This window comes from Oncorhynchus masou, chromosome 24, assembly GCF_036934945.1.
Source record: "Oncorhynchus masou masou isolate Uvic2021 chromosome 24, UVic_Omas_1.1, whole genome shotgun sequence".
NCBI classification, from domain to species: Eukaryota; Metazoa; Chordata; class Actinopteri; order Salmoniformes; family Salmonidae; genus Oncorhynchus; species Oncorhynchus masou.
In genome coordinates this window covers 91242664-91263285 of record NC_088235.1, presented here as the reverse complement: position 1 = coordinate 91263285, position 20622 = coordinate 91242664, and the positions used below count along the sequence as shown (strand labels likewise).

The window sequence follows — 20622 nt, the reverse complement described above, 5'->3', positions numbered from 1 at the left end:
ATGTTTTGAGCTGAGGGTAGGGATAGGGCTAGAGGGGCAGTAGAAGTGTTTTTGTCAGGTGGTTGTCACTGGCGGGTGAAGGGCAGGTGCATGTTGTGGTGGCGGTAAGGTCATTCAGAGCATAGAACTGGAATAGAGGCAGATTGTTCTCAGTAGTCTGACTCCAGGAAGCACTCTCTATGAATGAACAATGAACATCTCTGTGTGGACTAGGGACTGGTCAGCTGCCTTCTCTCTTTCACATTCTCTCTCTCCACTTTCACTTTTCACACACGTATCTGATTTATGTGTGTCCGTGTGCATCAATGTGCCCTGATTCACCTTGAACACGACTGTCGACTGACTGACCCTCCAAGTGTTGCCCTAACAGCCCCTGGTCCTGTGTCTCCCCCTACAGACCTGTTTGATAACGACATGCAGCAGGACGCCCATGAGTTCCTCAACGACCTGCTGAACACAGTGGCAGACATCCTGCTGGAGGAGAAGAAGCTGAACATGGTGGCAGACATCCTGCTGGAGGAGAAGAAGCTGAACACGGTGGCAGACATCCTGCTGGAGGAGAAGAAGCTGAACACGGTGGCAGACATCCTGCTGGAGGAGAAGAAGCTGAACACAGTGGCAGACATCCTGCTGGAGGAGAAGAAGCTGAACATGGTGGCAGACATCCTGCTGGAGGAGAAGAAGCTGAACATGGTGGCAGACATCCTGCTGGAGGAGAAGAAGCTGAACACAGTGGCAGACATCCTGCTGGAGGAGAAGAAGCTGAACATGGTGGCAGACATCCTGCTGGAGGAGAAGAAGCTGAACACGGTGGCAGACATCCTGCTGGAGGAGAAGAAGCTGAACACGGTGGCAGACATCCTGCGGGAGGAGAAGAAGCTGAACACGGTGGCAGACATCGTGCTGGAGGAGAAGAAGCAGGAGAAGCAGAACGGACGCCTCAAGAACAACGGAACGGCCATCACCACGGAGACCGAGCTCGAGAAGAAGACCATGGAGTCCACCTGGGTGCATGACATCTTCCAGGGCACGTTGACCAATGAGACGCGCTGCCTCAACTGTGAGACGGTGAGTCCATCAGGGCCGTTGTTTCTGTGGTAGTGGGTTTTATGTTCTCTGATAATGGTCCTAATTCCACCAAGTCATGTGAGACATAAACACTTATGTAAGAATACTTTGATTCATTTTCCTTACAGTCCACAAAAATGTGTCTTGCTTTTTTACTCAACCCCCAAGATCCTTCCTCAGCAGTGTTGGTAATGCTTTGTCAGTATCCTACCAATCCATCTGTTCCTGTGAGTCCCTGTGAGTGTTGTCTCTGTCCTTACTCCCTGCGTCTCACAGAGGGATGAGCTCTGTCTGTAATGAAGGAGGAGATGAGGAGATTGTGAGCTGAGCTCTGACAGAGATCCTCCACGCTGTCTCACCGGGCTCCCATTATGCCACTCTCAGAGCAGGAGGGAGGAAGGCAGAGATTGGCCCCTAACAGTCATCTTCATCACGCTACAGGCACTCAGCTTCTCACTGATACATCCTTACAACCCTATCACAACACATCAAAGATACCTGCTCTCTCATCTCGTGTACCAACGTGTGAGCTGGCATCGGAGCAGGGCAGCATCAATTCATCTCATCTCTCTGTCTGTCTCTCCCTGTCTCTGTGTATGTGGCAGGTCAGCAGCAAAGATGAGGACTTTCTGGATCTTTCTGTGGACGTAGAGCAGAATACATCAATAACACACTGTCTCAGGTAATATTTACAGTGCCTTAGGAATGTATTCACACCCCTTTTGTTGTGTTACAAGGTGAGATTAAAATTGATTTAATTGTCATTTTTTGTAAACGATCTCACAAAATACTCAAATGTCAATGGAAGAAAAATTCAAACATTTGTAAAAATATATATAAAAAATTAAACACTAATACACACTGGGAGTATACAAAATATTAGGAACACCTGATTTGTCCATAACAGAATGACCAGGTTAAAGCAATGATCTCTTATTAATGTCACCTGCCAAATCCACTGCAATCAGTGTAGATGAAGGGGAGGAGACAGGTTAAAGAATAATTTTTAAGCCTTGAGACAATTGAGACGTGGATTGTCCAGGCCCAAGTCCTAAGAATATGTTGTGGGCACTCACAGCCTCCCGGGTGGCAGGAATGCACGTAGAGTTGGGAGAGATGTGACTTCAGCTGACCATGACATATTGGGTCAATCTAAAAGGACACATGGTTACACATCCTACTAAAAAGGTACTCATAGAGTGCTGGGAACATGAACTAAATCTGAATACAAGTTTTGGGTGGATCGGCAATGGCATGGCGATAGAGATGGGGTTGTTTGGGAGGGAGTTTAGCCCCTCTGTGGTTCTTCCTACTATCCCACCTTGGTGTTTCTCTCAGCCAGTGATAGATCTAGGGTTGTTTGGGAGGGAGTTTAGCCCCTCTGTGGTTCTTCCTACTATCCCACCTTGGTGTTTCTCTCAGCCAGTGATAGATCTAGGGTTGTTTGGGAGGGAGTTTAGCCCCTCTGTGGTTCTTCCTACTATCCCACCTTGGTGTCTCCCTCAGCCAGTGATAGATCTAGGGTTGTTTTTTAGGGAGTTTAGCCCCTCTGTGGTTCTTCCTACTATCCCACCTTGGTGTCTCCCTCAGCCAGTGATAGATCTAGGGTTGTTTGGGAGGGAGTTTAGCCCCTTTGTGGTTCTTCCTGCTATCCCAACTTGGTGTCTCCCTCAGCCAGTGATAGATCTAGGGTTGTTTTTTAGGGAGTTTAGCCCCTCTGTGGTTCTTCCTACTATCCCACCTTGGTGTTTCTCTCAGCCAGTGATAGATCTAGGGTTGTTTGGGAGGGAGTTTAGCCCCTCTGTGGTTCTTCCTACTATCCCACCTTGGTGTTTCTCTCAGCCAGTGATAGATCTAGGGTTGTTTGGGAGGGAGTTTAGCCCCTCTGTGGTTCTTTCTACTATCCCACCTTGGTGTCTCTCTCAGCCAGTGATAGACCTAGGGTTGTTTGGGAGGGAGTTTAGCCCCTCTGTGGTTCTTTCTACTATCCCACCTTGGTGTCTCCCTCAGCCAGTGATAGATCTAGGGTTGTTTGGGAGGGAGTTTAGCCCCTCTGTGGTTCTTCCTACTATCCCACCTTGGTGTTTCTCTCAGCCAGTGATAGATCTAGGGTTGTTTGGGAGGGAGTTTAGCCCCTCTGTGGTTCTTCCTACTATCCCACCTTGGTGTCTCCCTCAGCCAGTGATAGATCTTGCCCCTCTGTGGTTCTTCCTGCTATCCCACCTTGGTGTCTCCCTCAGCCAGTGATAGATCTAGGGTTGTTTGGGAGGGAGTTTAGCCCCTCTGTGGTTCTTCCTACTATCCCACCTTGGTGTCTCCCTCAGCCAGTGATAGATCTAGGGTTGTTTGGGAGGGAGTTTAGCCCCTCTGTGGTTCTTCCTGCTATCCGACCTTGGTGTCTCCCTCAGCCAGTGATAGATCTAGGGTTGCTTGAGAGGGTAAACAATGTTGAGGAAGGAGTAGATTCAGTTGTAAGTGAACATTTTAGGAACACTGTACTATGCATTCTTGAATATATTCACAGATGTGTCTAAGGGACATTAAACAGGGAGGACAGGTGCAGCCTTTAGTGTTCCTGACTTTAAGGTGGCAGTGACAAAAAGAGCAACAGATCATTTATCTGTTTACACAATGGAGTTGATGGCCATACTCCTGGCTGCAGAGTGGGTGGAGGAGGTGAGACCAGACAGGGTAGTCATCTGCTCTTGACTGACTCCTGTGCAGCACTGATGAGCTCAAATTATTTTGTATATCATGGTAAACAGGATGTATTATATGAGGTTTTGCTGTGCTTGTATAGGGTGAGACAGATGGGGTGTATTTGTGGTGTTCTTCTGGGTACCAGCTCATGTGGGAGTAGAGGGGAATGAGGAGGTGGATGTTACTGCCAAGCAGGCTCTTGAACTCCCTAATGTTGGAAATGTCAATCAGTAAAGCAGAAGCCAAGGGGTTGATGAAAATAGTGGTTAAAAACAAATGACAAGAGTTGTGGAAAAGGAAGGGATTTTTTTGTTGTTGTAAACTTTATTTTACCAGGTAATTTAGCTGAGAACACATTCTCATTTACAGCAACGACCTGGGTAATAGTTACAGGGAAGAGGAGAGGGGGGGTGAATAAGCCAATTGTAAGCTGGGGATGGTTAGGTGACCGTATGGGGGCCAGATTGGGAATTTAGCCAGGACACCAGGGTTATCACCCAGTGCCATGGGATCTTTAGTGACCACATAAAGTCAGGACACCCGTTTAACATCCCATCCGAAAGATGGCACCCTAAACAGGGCAATGTCCCCAATCACTGCCCTGGGGCATTGGGATATTTATTTTTTAGACCAGAGGAAAGGGTGCTTCCTACTGGCCCCCTAACACCACTTCCAGCAGCAGTTGATCTCCCATCCAGGACTAACCCTGCTTAGCTTCAGAAGCAAGCCAGCAGTGGGATGCAGGCTGGTATGCTGCTGGCAAAAGGAAGACACCTGTATACGATTCAGGAAAAGGTGGGGGCAGGGAGGTCATCAGGCTGAGAGAGAAGGGAGAAAAGTGTAGTCACAAGGCTGAGACTGGGACACACAAGGCTCAATAGTACATTGAAAGTGGTGGGGAAACATCCGACTGGGAGGTGTGATCATTGTCAGGAGGAGATGGAGACAGTGGAACACGTTCTATTTCAGTGGCCGAAATATGGGAGGTAAAAGAAGCGATTGTTATTAGATTTGAGGATTAATGGGGTTGAAGAACCAATATTAAGTGAACTGCTGGGGAAATCTTCAGGGGATGTAGTATTTAGTTATCTATTTAGTTTCCTTAGGGACACAAGAATATTGGGTAGAATTTAGACCTTCACTGTCTCTGGTCCACACTCCAGTTCAGTTGTTGGCAGTAATGCATCTTAAAGTTGGTTGCCAACTGCCATAAAAATCCACAGAATAATAAGAAGAAGAAGAAGAAGACATGGATTGTGTATGTGTCAGGGTGAATGGCAAAATATTTGAGTGCCTTTGAACGAGGTATGGTAGTAGGTTCCAGGCGCACTGGTTTGAGTGTGTCAAGAATGGCATTGCTGCTTCGTATTTTACACTCAACAGTTTCCCGTATGTATCAAGAATGGTCCACCACCCAAGGGACATCCAGCCAACTTGACACAACTGTGAGAAGCATTGGAGTCGAAATGGGCCAGCATCCCTGTGGAACGCTTTAAACACCTGGTAGTCCCCAACGAAATGAGGCTGTTCTGAGGACAAAAGGGGGTGCAACTCAATATTAGGAAGGTGTTCCTAATGTTTTGTCCACTCTGTGTATCTTGATTACATAAGTATTCAACACCCTGTGTGTGTCAATACATGTTAGAATCAACGTAGGCTGTGATTACAGCTGTGAGTCTTTCTGGGTAAGTCTCTAAGGGCTTTGCACACCTGGATTGAACAATATTTGCCCATTATTATTTTCAAAATTCTTCAAGCTCTGTGACATTGGTTGTGTTGATCATTGCTATACAATAATTTTTCATGTCTTGCCATAGATTTTCAAGCAAATTTAAGTCAAAACTGTAACTCGGCCACAAATCAAAATCAAATCGAATCAAATTTTATTTGTCACATACACATGGTTAGCAGATGTTAATGCGAGTGTAGCGAAATGCTTGTGCTTCTAGTTCCGACAATGCAGTAATAACCAACAAGTAATCTAACTAACAATTCCTAAACTACTGTCTTATACACAGTGTAAGGGGATAAAGAATATGTACATAGGGGTATATGAATGAGTGATGGTACAGAGCAGCATAGGCAAGATACAGTAGATGGTATCGAGTACAGTATATACATATGAGATGAGTATGTAAACAAAGTGGCATAGTTAAAGTGGCTAGTGATACATGTATTACATAAGGATGCAGTCGATGATATAGAGTACAGTATATACGTATGTATATGAGATGAATAATTTTGGGTAAGTAACATTATATAAGGTAGCATTGTTTAAAGTGGCTGGTGATATATTTACATCATTTCCCATCAATTCCCATTATTAAAGTGGCTGGAGTTGAGTCAGTGTCAGTGTGTTGGTAGCAGCCACTCAATGTTAGTGGTGGCTGTTTAACAGTCTGATGGCCTTGAGATAGAAGCTGTTTTTCAGTCTCTCGGTCCCAGCTTTGATGCACCTGTACTGACCTCGCCTTCTGGATGATAGCGGGGTGAACAGGCAGTGGCTCTGGTGGTTGATGTCCTTGATGATCTTTATGGCCTTCCTGTAATATCAGGTGGTGTAGGTGTCCTGGAGGGCAGGTAGTTTGCCCCCGGTGATGCGTTGTGCAGACCTCACTACTCTCTGGAGAGCCTTACGGTTGAGGGCGGAGCAGTTGCCGTACCAGGCGGTGATACAGCCCGCCAGGATGCTCTCGATTGTGCATCTGTAGAAGTTTGTGAGTGCTTTTGGTGACAAGCCGAATTTCTTCAGCCTCCTGAGGTTGAAGAGGCGCTGCTGCGCCTTCTTCACGATGCTGTCTGTGTGAGTGGACCAATTCAGTTTGTCTGTGATGTGTATGCCGAGGAACTTAAAACTTGCTACTCTCTCCACTACTGTTCCATCGATGTGGATAGGGGGGTGTTCCCTCTGCTGTTTCCTGAAGTCCACAATCATCTCCTTTGTCTTGTTGACGTTGAGTGTGAGGTTATTTTCCTGACACCACACTCCGAGGGCCCTCACCTCCTCCCTGTAGGCCGTCTCGTCGTTGTTGGTAATCAAGCCTACCACTGTTGTGTCGTCCGCAAACTTCATGATTGAGTTGGAGGCGTGCGTGGCCACGCAGTCGTGGGTGAACAGGGAGTACAAGAGAGGGCTCAGAACGCACCCTTGTGGGGCCCCAGTGTTGAGGATCAGTGGGGAGGAGATGTTGTTACCTACCCTCACCACCTGGGGGCGGCCCGTCAGGAAGTCCAGTACCCAGTTGCACAGGGCGGGGTCGAGACCCAGGGTCTCGAGCTTGATGACGAGCTTGGAGGGTACTATGGTGTTGAATGCTGAGCTGTAGTCGATGAACATCATTCTCACATAGGTATTCCTCTTGTCCAGATGGGTTAGGGCAGTGTGCAGTGTGGTTGAGATTGCATCGTCTGTGGACCTATTTGGGCGGTAAGCAAATTGGAGTGGGTCTAGGGTGTCAGGTAGGGTGGAGGTGATATGGTCCTTGACTAGTCTCTCAAAGCACTTCATGATGACGGAAGTGAGTGCTACGGGGCGGTAGTCGTTTAGCTCAGTTACCTTAGCTTTCTTGGGAACAGGAACAATGGTGGCCCTCTTGAAGCATGTGGGAACAGCAGACTGGTATAGGGATTGATTGAATATGTCCGTAAACACACCAGCCAGCTGGTCTGCGCATGCTCTGAGGGCGAGGCTGGGGATGCCGTCTGGGCCTGCAGCCTTGCGAGGGTTAACACGTTTAAATGTTTTACTCACCTCGGCTGCAGTGAAGGAGAGACCGCATGTTTCCGTTGCAGGCCGTGTCAGTGGCACTGTATTGTCCTCAAAGCGGGCAAAAAAGTTATTTAGTCTGCCTGGGAGCAAGACATCCTGGTCCGTGACTGGGCTGGATTTCTTCCTGTAGTCCGTGATTGACTGTAGACCCTGCCACATGCCCTTGTGTCTGAGCCGTTGAATTGAGATTCTACTTTGTCTCTGTACTGACGCTTAGCTTGTTTGATAGCCTTACGGAGGGAATAGCTGCACTGTTTGTATTCAGTCATGTCACCAGACACCTTGCCCTGATTAAAAGCAGTGGTTCGTGCTTTCAGTTTCACGCGAATGCTGCCATCAATCCACGGTTTCTGGTTAAGGAATGTTTTAATCGTTGCTATGGGAACGACATCTTCAACGCACGTTCTAATGAACTCGCACACCGAATCAGCGTATTCGTCAATGTTGTTATCTGACGCAATACGAAACATGTCCCAGTCCATGTGATGGAAGCAGTCTTGGGAGTGTGGAGTCAGCTTGGTCGGACCAGCGTTGGACAGACCTCAGCATGGGAGCTTCTTGTTTTAGTTTTTGTCTGTAGGCAGGTATCAGCAAAATGGAGTCGTGGTCAGCTTTTCCGAAAGGGGGGCAGGGCAGGGCCTTATATGCATCGCGGAAGTTAGAGTAACAGTGGTCCAAGGTTTTTCCACCCCTGGTTGTGCAATCGATATGCTGATAAAATTTAGGGAGTCTTGTTTTCAGATTAGCCTTGTTAAAATCCCCAGCAACAATGAATGCAGCCTCCGGATAAATGGTTTCCAGTTTGCAAAAAGTTAAATAAAGTTTGTTCAGAGCCATCGATGTGTCTGCTTGGGGGGGGATATATACGGCTGTGATTATAATCGAAGAGAATTCTCTTGGTAGATAATGCGGTCTACATTTGATTGTGAGGAATTCTAAATCAGGTGAACAGAAGGATTTGAGTTCCTGTATGTTTCTTTCATCGCACCATGTCTCGTTAGCCATAAGGCATACGCCCCCACCCCTCTTCTTACCAGAAAAGTGTTTGTTTCTGTCGGCGCGATGCGTGGAGAAACCCGTTGGCTGCGTTGGACTAGTAACCGGAAGGTTGCGAGTTCAAACCCCCGAGCTGACAAGGTACAAATCTGTCGTTCTGCCCCTGAACAGGCAGTTAACCCACTGTTCCCAGGCCGTCATTGAAAATAAGAATGTGTTCTTAACTGACTTAAATAAAGGTAAAATTTAAAAATTTAAAAAATTAAAGTTGCTCCAGAGCCTTTCCGTTCACACTCATGGGCCAGACTACACTCAATCATATGACCCACTGAAGAGATGAGTCTTCAGTAAAGACTTATAGGTTGAGACCGAGTCTGCGTCTCTCACATGGGTAGGCAGACCATTTCATAAAAATGGAGCTCTATAGGAGAAAGCCCTGCCTCCAGCTGTTTGCATAGAAATTCTAAGGACAATTAGGAGGCCTGCGTCTTGTGACCGTAGCGTATGTGTAGGTATGTATGGCAGGACCAAATCAGAGAGATATAGGTAGGAGCAAGCCCATGCAATGCTTTGTAGGTTAGCAGTAAAACCTTGAAATCAGCCCTTGCCTTAACAGGAAGCCAGTGTAATATGATCAATATGATTGGAGTAATATGATCAAATTTTTTGGTTCTAGTCAGGATTCTAGCAGCCGTATTTAGCACTAACTGAAGTTTATTTAGTGCTTTATCCGGGTAGCCGGAAAGTAGAGCATTGCAGTAGTCAAACCTAGAAGTAACAAACAATGTTGTTGACCCATCCTCAGTTTTCTCCTATCACAGCCTTTGAAGTGTACCTATGAGGAAAATTACAGGCCTCTCATATTTTTAAGTGGGAGAACTTGCACAATTGGTGGCTGACTGAATACTTTTTTGCCCCACTGTATGTGGAAAAAGTCAAGTGGTGTGAACACTTTCTGAAGGCACTGTACCTGTTACCTTTCTCAACTAGAACTATTGTACACTTGCCAACCCAGCTGTAGATAGAGAATCCTCTACTCTGTGTATCAGCCTGACTGACGCAGTCCCCTCTGTGTGTGTGGTGTTCCCTAGGGACTTCAGTAACACAGAGACCCTGTGCAGTGAATACAAATACTACTGTGAGACATGCTGCAGCAAGCAGGAGGCCCAGAAAAGGTCTGTACACACTGTTTAGCTGTGTGTCTCTCTGTCTGTCTGTGTGTATGTCAGTCTGTGTATAACTCCTCTGTGTGTACCTATAGGATGCGTGTGAAGAAGCTGCCTGTGATCCTGGCCCTGCACCTGAAGCGATTTAAGTACATGGAGCAGCTGCACCGATACACCAAACTGTCCTATCGTGTTGTCTTCCCTCTGGAGCTCCACCTCTTCAACACCTCTGGAGACTCTGTCAACCTCGACCGCATGTACGACCTGGTCGCTGTGGTCGTCCACTGTGGCAGGTAGGACACACACACACACAGACACACACAAGACATTGTATCCAAACTGAAATGTACTGTACCTATAGACACCATATTATTCTCATATCAGTGCTTCCCCTTCTTTCTTCCTCAGTGGACCCAACAGAGGACACTACATCACCATAGTGAAGAGTCATGGCTTCTGGCTGCTGTTTGATGATGACATCGTGGAGGTGTGTGTCTCAGTTAGGGTTGTTATGGTGACTGTATTACCGCCACACCGGCAGTCATGAAGGCAGTCAAATTCCACGTGACCATTTAGTCACGGTTATTAGGCTTCTCCAAGCTCTGATGCTGCTGCTGATGGTCATTAGTAGCCTACCAAACTTGCTAACTGCCTGGTACTCAGCACTTTATTGTCCCTCTAATCACTCTGACATCAATGTAAATGTAGTTGAAAATCTAATCAAACACTTCATGAGAGCCCATGAGTTCATGTTGCTCAACATTTCTATAGGCTATGCAATTGCGTGAGAAAACGAGAGCGATGGCCTCTATTAAAAAGAGGAGGACCCCATCAGTTTTCTATAGACTAAGCCTACTATATTTATTCTTTAAAAAAAAATATTAAGCACACTGCTTATCTTTACAGCAGGAGTCTAGCCTACTTGGCTGGCATGAAAATTAACCACGGGAAAAGCGTCCTCCATTCACTTTTTAAGTGCATAGACAACATTTACTTTTTTCCTTCCCCTAAATCAAAACAAATTTCACACATATATTATTTAGTATATGTGAAGACAAAATTAAATTAAGAATAGTCTGATGAATGACAATATTAGCCTATCACTTGTGAATTATATGGCATACAAAAGCAGCGTTTCAAGTTTGGGGAAGATAATTTTCACCATAAAAATGCACCTTTATAATAAAAGCATTACATGCATATCACATTTGCGGTCAATTTTGAGAATGGTGTTTTCCCTCTCATAGAAGGTTCGCACTTATAGCCTACTGCCATGTGCGCATATTGCGCGTATAATGTGAAGAAATAGCCTAATAGAGTATCAACATTTTAAGCTAAACGTTCACATCTGTTACGTCAGCCTCATTGCAAAAAGACTTTTTTTTATGCTAGTGGGTATATTCATTTGGGATCTATTGCATCACACAACTGTCCCAGACAAAATAGTTCTACTTTTGTACTATAGAGGATAGTAGATTGACATAGGCTAGTGCTTTTGCTGTTCGTTAGGCCAACTCATCTTGTTGGCTGACGAAAAGTAAATATGGACAGTTCTTCCAATAGCTTCAATATGAATTGGATAAGTATACTCGCAGTTGCGTCCCCGATGTGTCTGTCTTCACTTGTAGCCTGTGAGAAAGACCCGATCACGTGATGGAGAGCCATGTGAGTGAGAGGTGCTTCGGAGCACGCAGCACTCCGGGAAATGGGAATTATAATTATTATAATTAGCCCAAGGGCACAATGGCCACTGGCTGCAAAGGGCATGGATTTTTTTAGGGGCATTACGGCCACACAAAGAGGATGCCGCCAGGAAATCTTAGGCATTATCAAGTGCTTGTCTAATTGTATATGAGAGACTGACGAAGTGTGTACAGCCTGTGCAAAAACAAAGTGGAGCTCATGCCAGAGCTCATGCCTTTTTCAAATCATCAAAAGAGTCGCATCATGCAGCTTTACAATGTATTAAAATCCAAACATATAGCCCAACGTTTGTAGAACAACTAATGTTCCATTAATAACAAACCATTTCTTTGTTTTCCGCTCAACACAGAATAGCCACATGTGCTCGCTCCCTAAAATCATTTGGAGAAAATATTCTTTCTATTTTATTCAGCTTGGTTCATTTGTATTCGTCATGCTATAAAATAATGCTACAAAGTTCTAAGCAAATCTTGTCTGCTAAATTAACTAGTGTAGCCCACAGCCATACGGCATAGCCAGATTAGGACCTAACATAAGGACAATGTATGCTATTCTATTCTTCTGAAATAAAATACATTTTCTTCATATCATGTTTCTTTAGACCTATCTAAAATAAATAATGATTTATTGTGAAGGTGTTGGCTATATTACATGGATGTATTAGACTTTAAAATGTAGATGTTCCAAACGTCTGCATCGGTGGCTTGTAGGCTGTGTGTGGAAGCCAGGAGATGCTAAATGTGTTTATGTTAATTAACTGTCAATTACCGATGTTTGTTGGCCATCAGACCTGTTTATATGGCTCATACAGAATGTTTCATCATTTGTTGTCTCACTCTCTGGTTTACTCAGAAAATCGATGCCCAGGCCATCGAAGAGTTCTATGGGTTGACGTCAGACATCTCCAAGAACTCAGAGTCTGGATACATCCTCTTCTATCAGTCCAGGGAGTAACTGGAATAAACACCCAGCCAGAGAGAGAGAATGATTGGAACTCTGAACATGACCCCTCTCTGAGTCATGTGCCAACGCCATTCCCTGTCTCACTGCCTTCCCTGGGTCTGCCTGGACTTCATTTCCCATAACCCCATGCTCTCCTCCCTGCATTCAGCATGCTGGGAAGGCTGTGTAAACTGCCTTTTGTCCTTCAGCATCTGGACAGCACTTTAGAACAACAACAACAAAAACAAACAGTCACAACAACAAGGAGCAGGAAACATAAAGAAGCTACAACGGGCTGGTGTGTGATGCCCGTTTGTCTCCGCATGGGGTAGGTCTGGAGGTCTGAAGACCCACCATGGGTCACTCTTCCTGGGTCTGCCTGGCATACAGAGCTGGCTGGACTGGTACAAGTACAGACTGCTATGGAAAAGAAGGTTGTAATATTTGTATATCTGTATAGTATGTCTATTTTCACGCAATGTCATAAGTTCATAAATACTTTTAGTAGGGTTATCCCGTGACCTTATATTTACAATGTCCAGCCCATAGATGTATTCTACCTGGGGATTGGCTAGAGCTGGGATGGAATGGAAGTTTTAGGAGAGATATAAACTAGTTGAAAGAGGGTCTATGCATCTAGTGTCGCTGAACTGCATGTTTCGGTGTTCACTGTTTGAGCTGGTGTAGATTCAAGTTGAGTTGTGACCAATCCAAACCTATTCATTGTAATGCTGAGATATGGTAGTTCTACAGAAGACCAGGATGCATGTAGCTCTCTGTCTGCTGCTCCCGTCCCCTAACATAGAGACTAGCCCAGGCCCTAATGCTCCTCTCCCAAGTTATAACCATGTTGTGATCCAGCCCCCAGTCTAGAACATAGTCACTCACTGACACAAACTACATCTCTACTAGTCTCTAGACTAGTTTGGTTTCTGTCTAATCCCTGTTTTGTAAAACACTATTTATTGCTCTTATTTATTTCTAATGTTATAATGTTGACTGCGCTGGTAGGTGGAGAAGATTGTGCCTCAGGGCTTGACCCATCCAGACTCAATCTTGTCTTGTTTTGTATGTAACATCTCCCCCCTCACTGAGTCTGGTAGGTCAGTGTTTCCCAACTCCGGTCCTCGAGTACCACCCAATGGTACACATTTTTGTTGTATCCCTGGACAAATATTCCTAATTGAACTCATTGAGGCCTTGATGATTAGTTGACAAGTTGAATCAGGTATTGTTATGCACTTGAGTGAAGACCCAAAAGCGGTTTAACAAAAACAGAGTTCTTTAATGAGAACACAGGAAAGACATAGATCCTCTTCAGACGTTGATAATGGCAAAATAGACTACCCGCAGAGAGGGAGACAAATGAAACATAAAGTCCCTCTGATGAATAGCAAGAGAGTCCCCTTCTTAGCAGCAGAGGAGAATAGCTGGGTAGCGGCGACGGGCTGCAGGTCGCTCTGGGTAGGCGCGGGTCATAGAGGAATAGTGGTACCTGATCACACGTAGCATCAGATGAACTGGACACAGTGCAAACGAAAGACAGTTAGTAGTGTACAGGATGCACCTGCCAGGCAGACTCCGACAGGATAGGACAAGGAGGAAGCAAACGAGACGATAGCTTGCTTCTGGCTTGAGAAACACAAACGAGAATCTGACACCGAAAGTAGCAGGAACAGAGAGAGAAATAGAGACCTAATCAGAGGGAAAAAAGGGAACAGGTGGGGAAAGGGTGAACGAGCTAGTTAGGGAAGATGAGGAACAGCTGGAGAAGGAGAGAAAGAAAAGGTAACCTAATAAGACCAGCAGAGAGAGACAGAGTGAAGAGAAAGGACAGGAACAGACATAATAAGACATGACAGGTATGCTTGTCCGGGGCTACAATTAAAATATGTACTGTTGGGGGTACTGGAGGACCGGAGTTGGGAAACACTGGTGTAGGTAATATACATACAGCGCTCTATGGGGTTGACAACGTCTTTAGTAGCTTTACTGTGAAGTATATGGATAGCTGGACCCTGTCGAAAGAACCACATAATCCACAGTTGTCAGGTATCATGAAAAGGAGTGTTTCTCACAGTGAGATTGGTGCAATAGGAGGTCAAGTGAGCTGATAAGATGCCGACTTCCCTTTGAAGAAAATATATATGTTGATATTAAATGTTAGTATGCTTTGCTACCAGTCTCCTCCCAGTCGGTAGTGTGTATCTGTGTGAGATGATCAAAGGAAGTGGAACTATTGTGCTAGGTGCATTATGGGGCAGCGGTCAACATAATGTTGGTATGATGACAGAACGTTCCTGTTTATTCTTCTTCCTATGTTGAAATATTGGTGTCTTTACATGTGTTCTTGTAACACCTTGTTATTTTGCATAGTTGTCCCCCCCATTGTTAGGTACTTGACTTGGAACCAATCTTCTTTACACAGAAGCTGTGCCTGGCAGACACTGACAAGTTGTGTTTAGTGTTAAGGTGACCAGTGGATCATAGAGACAGCTGGTTTACCATCCCATACGGTTAGGACCATGTACTGTAGACTATAACCATGTCAAAGGTCCATATAGAGGTATATGAAGAAGCAATGCTGCTCACTGTCCTGTGGCACTCGAATTCACTGTGATACTTGGAAGTATACCGACTCAAATGCATCTCGCTAAGTGTGAATAGAGATGATTTGGGTTGTTATGTGTGTGTTTCTGTGCCCTCTCCTTATTATGTGAGAGCATTTTATGTCATGTGTGAGAGAGTGCATAACTGCCTATCTCCTTCTGTTAGTATAACTGGTGAAGTCGATGATTAGTAATATGTGCCAAACTGGAGTCTAATGACTTGCAAAACTGGAAAAGAACTGTAACAGATTTTGTCTGCTATGATACAAGTGTATATATACATTATGTATAAAAGACTGATAAAATATATAGGAAATATATTTTTTTAAACCTAGGAGCTAAAGCACTAAGAGAGAGTAGTTACTTAAAAACAAACCCTGTTTGGAAATATGATGCTGCTTTACAATAAACCAATCAGTCAGTCAATCACATAACCAACTAATCACACAATAGTAACACAATCGATGAGACACAATCGATGAGACACAATCAATGAGACACAATCGATGAGTCACAATCAGTCAGTCACTTTGAGGTTTTGTTCATTACAGGCTTAACAGAACCATGGTAGATGAAGAGGACACTAGCCAGCACTGTTTGAAGAATTTTAAATGGGTTATGATGAGCAGAGATATGTGTGTGCTAATCTTCAAATGATTGTTCTGCACACACCGTTGTACTAACTTTGAACAGGCAGCCCAATTCTAATAATTTTTCCACAAATTGGTCTTTTGACCAATCAAATCCGCTCTTGCTCAGACCAATTATTGAAAAGAAAATCAGAATTGGGCTACCTGTTTAAACGCATCTCTCTCAAGAGCTCAATGCACTCAATGTGGTCTTATCTATCTATAACAAGACTCTGGTGTAGTGCCTAGAGATGGAGACGTACTGTTATAGCTTGGTTTGATAAGAGTAGATGATAAAGGGAGACCCAGGCACTAGATAACTCGCAATTCTAATGAATTGTTTGTAAACTGAAAGTGCACTTTACTAGTGGTATTCTATAATAAGAACCACAGTATGAGTACTTCTTGGATTTCCCCTTCCTCTGTTCAATAAAAAGACTATTAACTGAGGGACTGGGCTTTTCAAAGATTTTGTTACTCATGTTCTTTGTATTTGTATTTTCAAAGAGTTCTCAACCCCCTCACCAGCTACTCATTCTCCCTTTGACCTCTTCTCCTCCTTTTACCCTCTTCTCCTCCTTTTACCCTCTTCACCTCCTTTTACCCTCTTCTCCTCCTTTTACCCTCTTCTCCTCCATAACCCACTTCTCCTCATTTTACCCTCTTCTCCTCCTTTTACCCTCTTCTCCTCCATAACCCTCTTCTCCTCCTTTTACCCTCTTCTCCTCCTTTTACCCTCTTCTCCTCCATAACCCACTTCACCTCCTTTTACCCTCTTCTCCTCCTTTTACCCTCTTCTCCTCCATAACCCACTTCTCCTCATTTTACCCTCTTCTCCTCCTTTTACCCTCTTCTCCTCCTTTTACCCTCTTCTCCTCCATAACCCTCTTCTCCTCCTTTTACCCTCTTCTCCTCCTTTTACCCTCTTCTCCTCCTTTTACCCTCTTCTCCTCCATAACCCTCTTCTCCTCCTTTTACCCTCTTCTCCTCCATAACCCTCTTCTCCTCCATAACCCACTTCTCCTCCTTTTACCCTCTTCTCCTCCATAACCCACTTCTCCTCCTTTTACCCTCTTCTCCATAACCCACTTCTCCTCCTTTTACCCCCTTACCACCACTGGCTGGAGCGATTAAAAATGATGGTGCTAATGTTGCTTCCAGAGGCAGTTTGGAACTCGGTAGTGAGAGTTACAACCAAGGACAGACAATTTTTACGCGCTTCAGCACTTACAGTTGACCGGGGCCACACTAGCAGGTTGTAAATTTCACTTATTGGAAAGGTGGCATCCTATGATTGTGCCACGTTGAAAGTCACTGAGCTTTTCAGTAAGGCCGTTCTACTGCCAATGTTTGTCTGTGGCGATTGCATGGCTGTGTGCTCGATTTTCTACACCTGTCAGTAACAGATGTGGCTGAAATACCTGAATCCACTCATTTGAAGGAGAGTACACATACTTTTGGATATATAGTGTCTCTCTTTACTCATCCTCACCCACTCCTCTCTGTTCTCCCCTTCTCTACCCTCTCTCGCTCCTGTTACTGAATCTTCCATCTCTCTCTCTCTATCCTCTCCTCGCTCCCTCCCTGCAGATCAAGTGAATGCACTCTGACAGCCGACTGTGTATTCTAGTTGCTAGCACACTGCGCCAAACAATGCAGTACAGAGGGCTAGTAGGCAAGCCAGGCTCCTTTAGCTCGACACATAATAATAATAAGAAGAAGAATTTGTCCTATTTCATGTGTTAATTGGAAATGTGTTTTTTGCTTATCCCAACTCTCCCTGAGACGCCCTCGGAGAGTGGAGTCACTGCAAGGGTCTGCTATTATCAACGGCGACCCTGGAGCAATTCGAGTTATGTGTCCCTCAAGGGCCACAGACAACAATGTGGGTGGGTACAGTATGTGTGTGTAGTTATGTGGAATGACTGTGTAAATGTGTTTGTCCGTCCGTCTGCCCATCCTTCCATCCGTTTGTCTCTGTGGGCATTAGAGCATTACTAGGGCAAAGTAGTGCAAGTTATCTGGAATCAGTGAAAACAGCCAGAACAGGGTGCCTAACCAGGCCAGATCTGATCTGAGATCATAGTTAGTGATGTCAGAGGTTCTGCCTCATCATGATTACAGCCCTGAGTGTCTCTGCATCTGCCGCATTATTGTAATTACACATAATTATAATAATGATCTGCATAATTAGATTTGAAGCCGCAAAATGATGCTAATGATGAATGTCAAAAGGGCAAGAAACACGTCACTAATTACATAATTCCATTAAATAACTGATTAAATAATTACATAAATCCCTATAATAATTACAGAAATCCCTGCTATCTGGTAAGTGATACATTTTTTCCCTCATCAATCTACACACAGTACCCCATAATGACAAAGTGAAAACTATTTATTTTAAACATTTTTGCAAATGTATTAAAAATAAAAAAACAGATACCTTATTTACATAACTATTCAGACTCTTTGCTATGAGACTTGTGCATCCTGTTTCCATTGATCATCCTTGAGATGTTTCTACAACTTGATTGGAGTCCATCTGTGGTAAATTAATTTGATTGGACATGATTTGGAAAGGCACACACCAGTCTATATACAGTGGGGCAAAAAAACTATTTAGTCAGCCGCCAATTGTGCAAGTTCTCCCACTTAAAAAGATGAGAGAGGCCTGTAATTTGCATCATAGGTACACTTCAACTATGACAGACAAAATGAGAAAAAAAATCTAGAAAATCACATTGTAGAATTGTTTATGAATTTATTTGCAAATTATGGTTGAAAATAAGTATTTGGTCAATAACAAAAGTTTAGCCATTCAGTTGTACAACTGACTAAGTATCCCCCTTTCCCTTCAACAAAGTACTGAGTAAAGGGTCTGAATACTTATGTAAATGGGATATTTCCAAAATATGAAAAACATTTCTAAAACCTGTATTTGATTTGTCATTATGGGGTAAGTTGTAGAGATTGATGAGGGGGAACATTTTTTAAATAAGGCTGTAATGCAACAAAATGTGGAAAAAGTCAAGGGGTCTGAATACTTTCCGAATGTATTGTATGGACAATCAGAGCAAAACTACCCAAAATGAACACCATAGGAAGGCTAGCAGATGATGCAAACTCCACACGGCCCTTTCCAACCTGGACAAAAGGAACACCGATGTGAGAATGCTATTCATTGACTACAGCTCAGCATTCAACACCATAGTGCCCTCAAAGCTCATCAATAAGCTAAGGACCCTGGGACTAAACACCTCCCTCTGCATCCTGGACTTCCTGACGGGCCGACCCCAGCAGTTAAGGATAGTTAACAACACATCCGCCACGCTGATCCTCAACACAGGGGCCCCTCGGGTGCGTGCTCAGTCCCCTCCTGTACTCCCATGACTGCACGGCCAGACATGACTCCAACACCATCATCAAATTTGCCGCTGACACAACAGTGGTAGGCCTGATTAACGACGAGACGGCCAATAGGGAGGAGGTCAGAGACCTGGCCGTGTGTTACCAGGACAACAACCTCTCCCTCAACATGATCAAGACAAAGGAGATGATTGTGGACTACAGGAAAAAGGACTGAGCACGCCCCCATTCTCATCGATAGAGCTGCAGTGGAGCAGGTTGAGAGCTTCACGTTCACAAACTAACATGGTCCAAGCACACCATGACATTCGTGAAGAGGACACGACAAAACCTATTCCCCCTCAGGAGACTGAAGAGATTTGGCATGGGTCCTCAGATCCTCAAAAGGTTCTACAGCTGCACCATCGAGAGCATCACTGCCTGGTATGGCAACTGCTCGGCCTCCGACCGCAAGGAACTACAGAGGGTAATGCGAACGGCTCAGTACACCACTGGGGGCCAAGCTTCCTGCCATCCAGGACCTCTACACCAGGCGGTGTCATAGGAAGGCCCTAAAAACGGCAAGAAGTACCGCAGCACCAAGTCTAGGTCCAAGAGGCTTCTAAACAGCTTCTGCTATCAAGCCATAAGACTCCTGAACATCTAGTCAAATGGCTACCCAGACTATTTGCATTGCCCCCCCCCCCCTTTACCCTTTACACCACTGATACTCTCTTTTGTCATCTATGCATAGTCACTTTAATAACTCTACCTACATGTACATGCTACCTCAAGTAACCGGTGCCCCGGCACATTGACTCTGTATCAGTACCCCCTGTATATAGTCTCGCTATTGTTATTTTACTGCTGCTCTTTAATTACTTGTTACTTTTATCTCTTATCCTCTCTGAACCACCCATCCCAGATCCGGTATAATTGTCATCAGCAACGCTGAATAGCATAGCGCCACAGTCAAATAATATTACTAGAAAATATTCATATTCATGAAATCACAAGTGCAATATTGCAAAACACAGTTTAGTCGTTTGTTAATCCACCTGTCATCTCAGATTTTGAAATTATGCTTTACAGCGAAATCAATACAAGCGTTTGTGTAAGTTTATCGATTGCACGACAAAACAGTAAGTACACTTAGCATCAGGTAACTTTGTCACGAAAATCAGAAAAGCAATCAAAATAATCGTTTACCTTTGATGATCTTCGGATGTTTTCATTCACGAGACTCCCAGTAAGACAACAAATGTTCCTTTTGTTCCATTAAGATATTTTTTATATCCAAATACCTCCATTAGTTTGGTGCGTTATGCCCAGGAATCCACCGGAAAGAGCAGTCACGACAACGCAGACAAAAATTCCAAATTATATCCATAATGTCCACAGAAAAATGTCAAACTTTTTTTTTATAATCAATCCTCAGGATGTTTTTCAAATATCTATTCGATAATATATCAACCGGGACAGTTTGCTTTTCACGAGGACCGGGAGTAACAATGGCCGCTTTTCTCTTTTGCGAGCAACTCACTCTGAGAGCCCCCACCTATCCACTTACGCAATGTGGTCGTTCACGCTCATTCTTTAAAATAAAAGACTTAAACTATGTCTAAAGGCTGTTGACACCTTAGGGAAGCCAAAGAAAACGGAATCTGGTTGATATCCCTTTAAATGGGCAA

General features: G+C 44.4%; 2 protein-coding genes across 2 annotated transcripts in view; both read left to right on the top strand.

The window, feature by feature from the left end:
* Window positions 1–284: 284 nt before the first annotated feature.
* On the top strand, window positions 285–12481 carry LOC135511751 (ubiquitin carboxyl-terminal hydrolase 46-like). Its single transcript, XM_064933225.1, has 7 exons — window positions 285–498; window positions 919–1068; window positions 1674–1750; window positions 9625–9708; window positions 9795–9992; window positions 10108–10186; window positions 12256–12481. Exons 1-7 carry the CDS (start codon window positions 286–288, stop codon window positions 12355–12357), a joined length of 903 nt encoding a protein of 300 aa, XP_064789297.1. The 5' UTR covers window position 285; the 3' UTR covers window positions 12358–12481.
* A 4456-nt stretch (window positions 12482–16937) lies between these two features.
* The window catches only part of LOC135511477 (coiled-coil domain-containing protein 15-like), a 30500-nt gene continuing 26815 nt past the window's right edge, over window positions 16938–20622 (top strand). The window contains exon 1 of the mRNA XM_064932971.1: window positions 16938–17472. The gene's annotated coding sequence lies outside the window, so the exon portion shown is untranslated. The remainder of the gene's footprint in view (window positions 17473–20622) is intronic.

Coding starts and splice junctions, on each gene's coding strand:
- LOC135511751 (XM_064933225.1), top strand. CDS start 286: ATGTGTGTCCGTGTGCATCAATGTGCCCTGATTCACCTTGAACACGAC. Junction 1,751..9,624: donor TCAATAACACACTGTCTCAG/GTAATATTTACA, acceptor GGTGTTCCCTAG/GGACTTCAGTAACACAGAGA. Junction 9,993..10,107: donor GTGGTCGTCCACTGTGGCAG/GTAGGACACACA, acceptor TTTCTTCCTCAG/TGGACCCAACAGAGGACACT.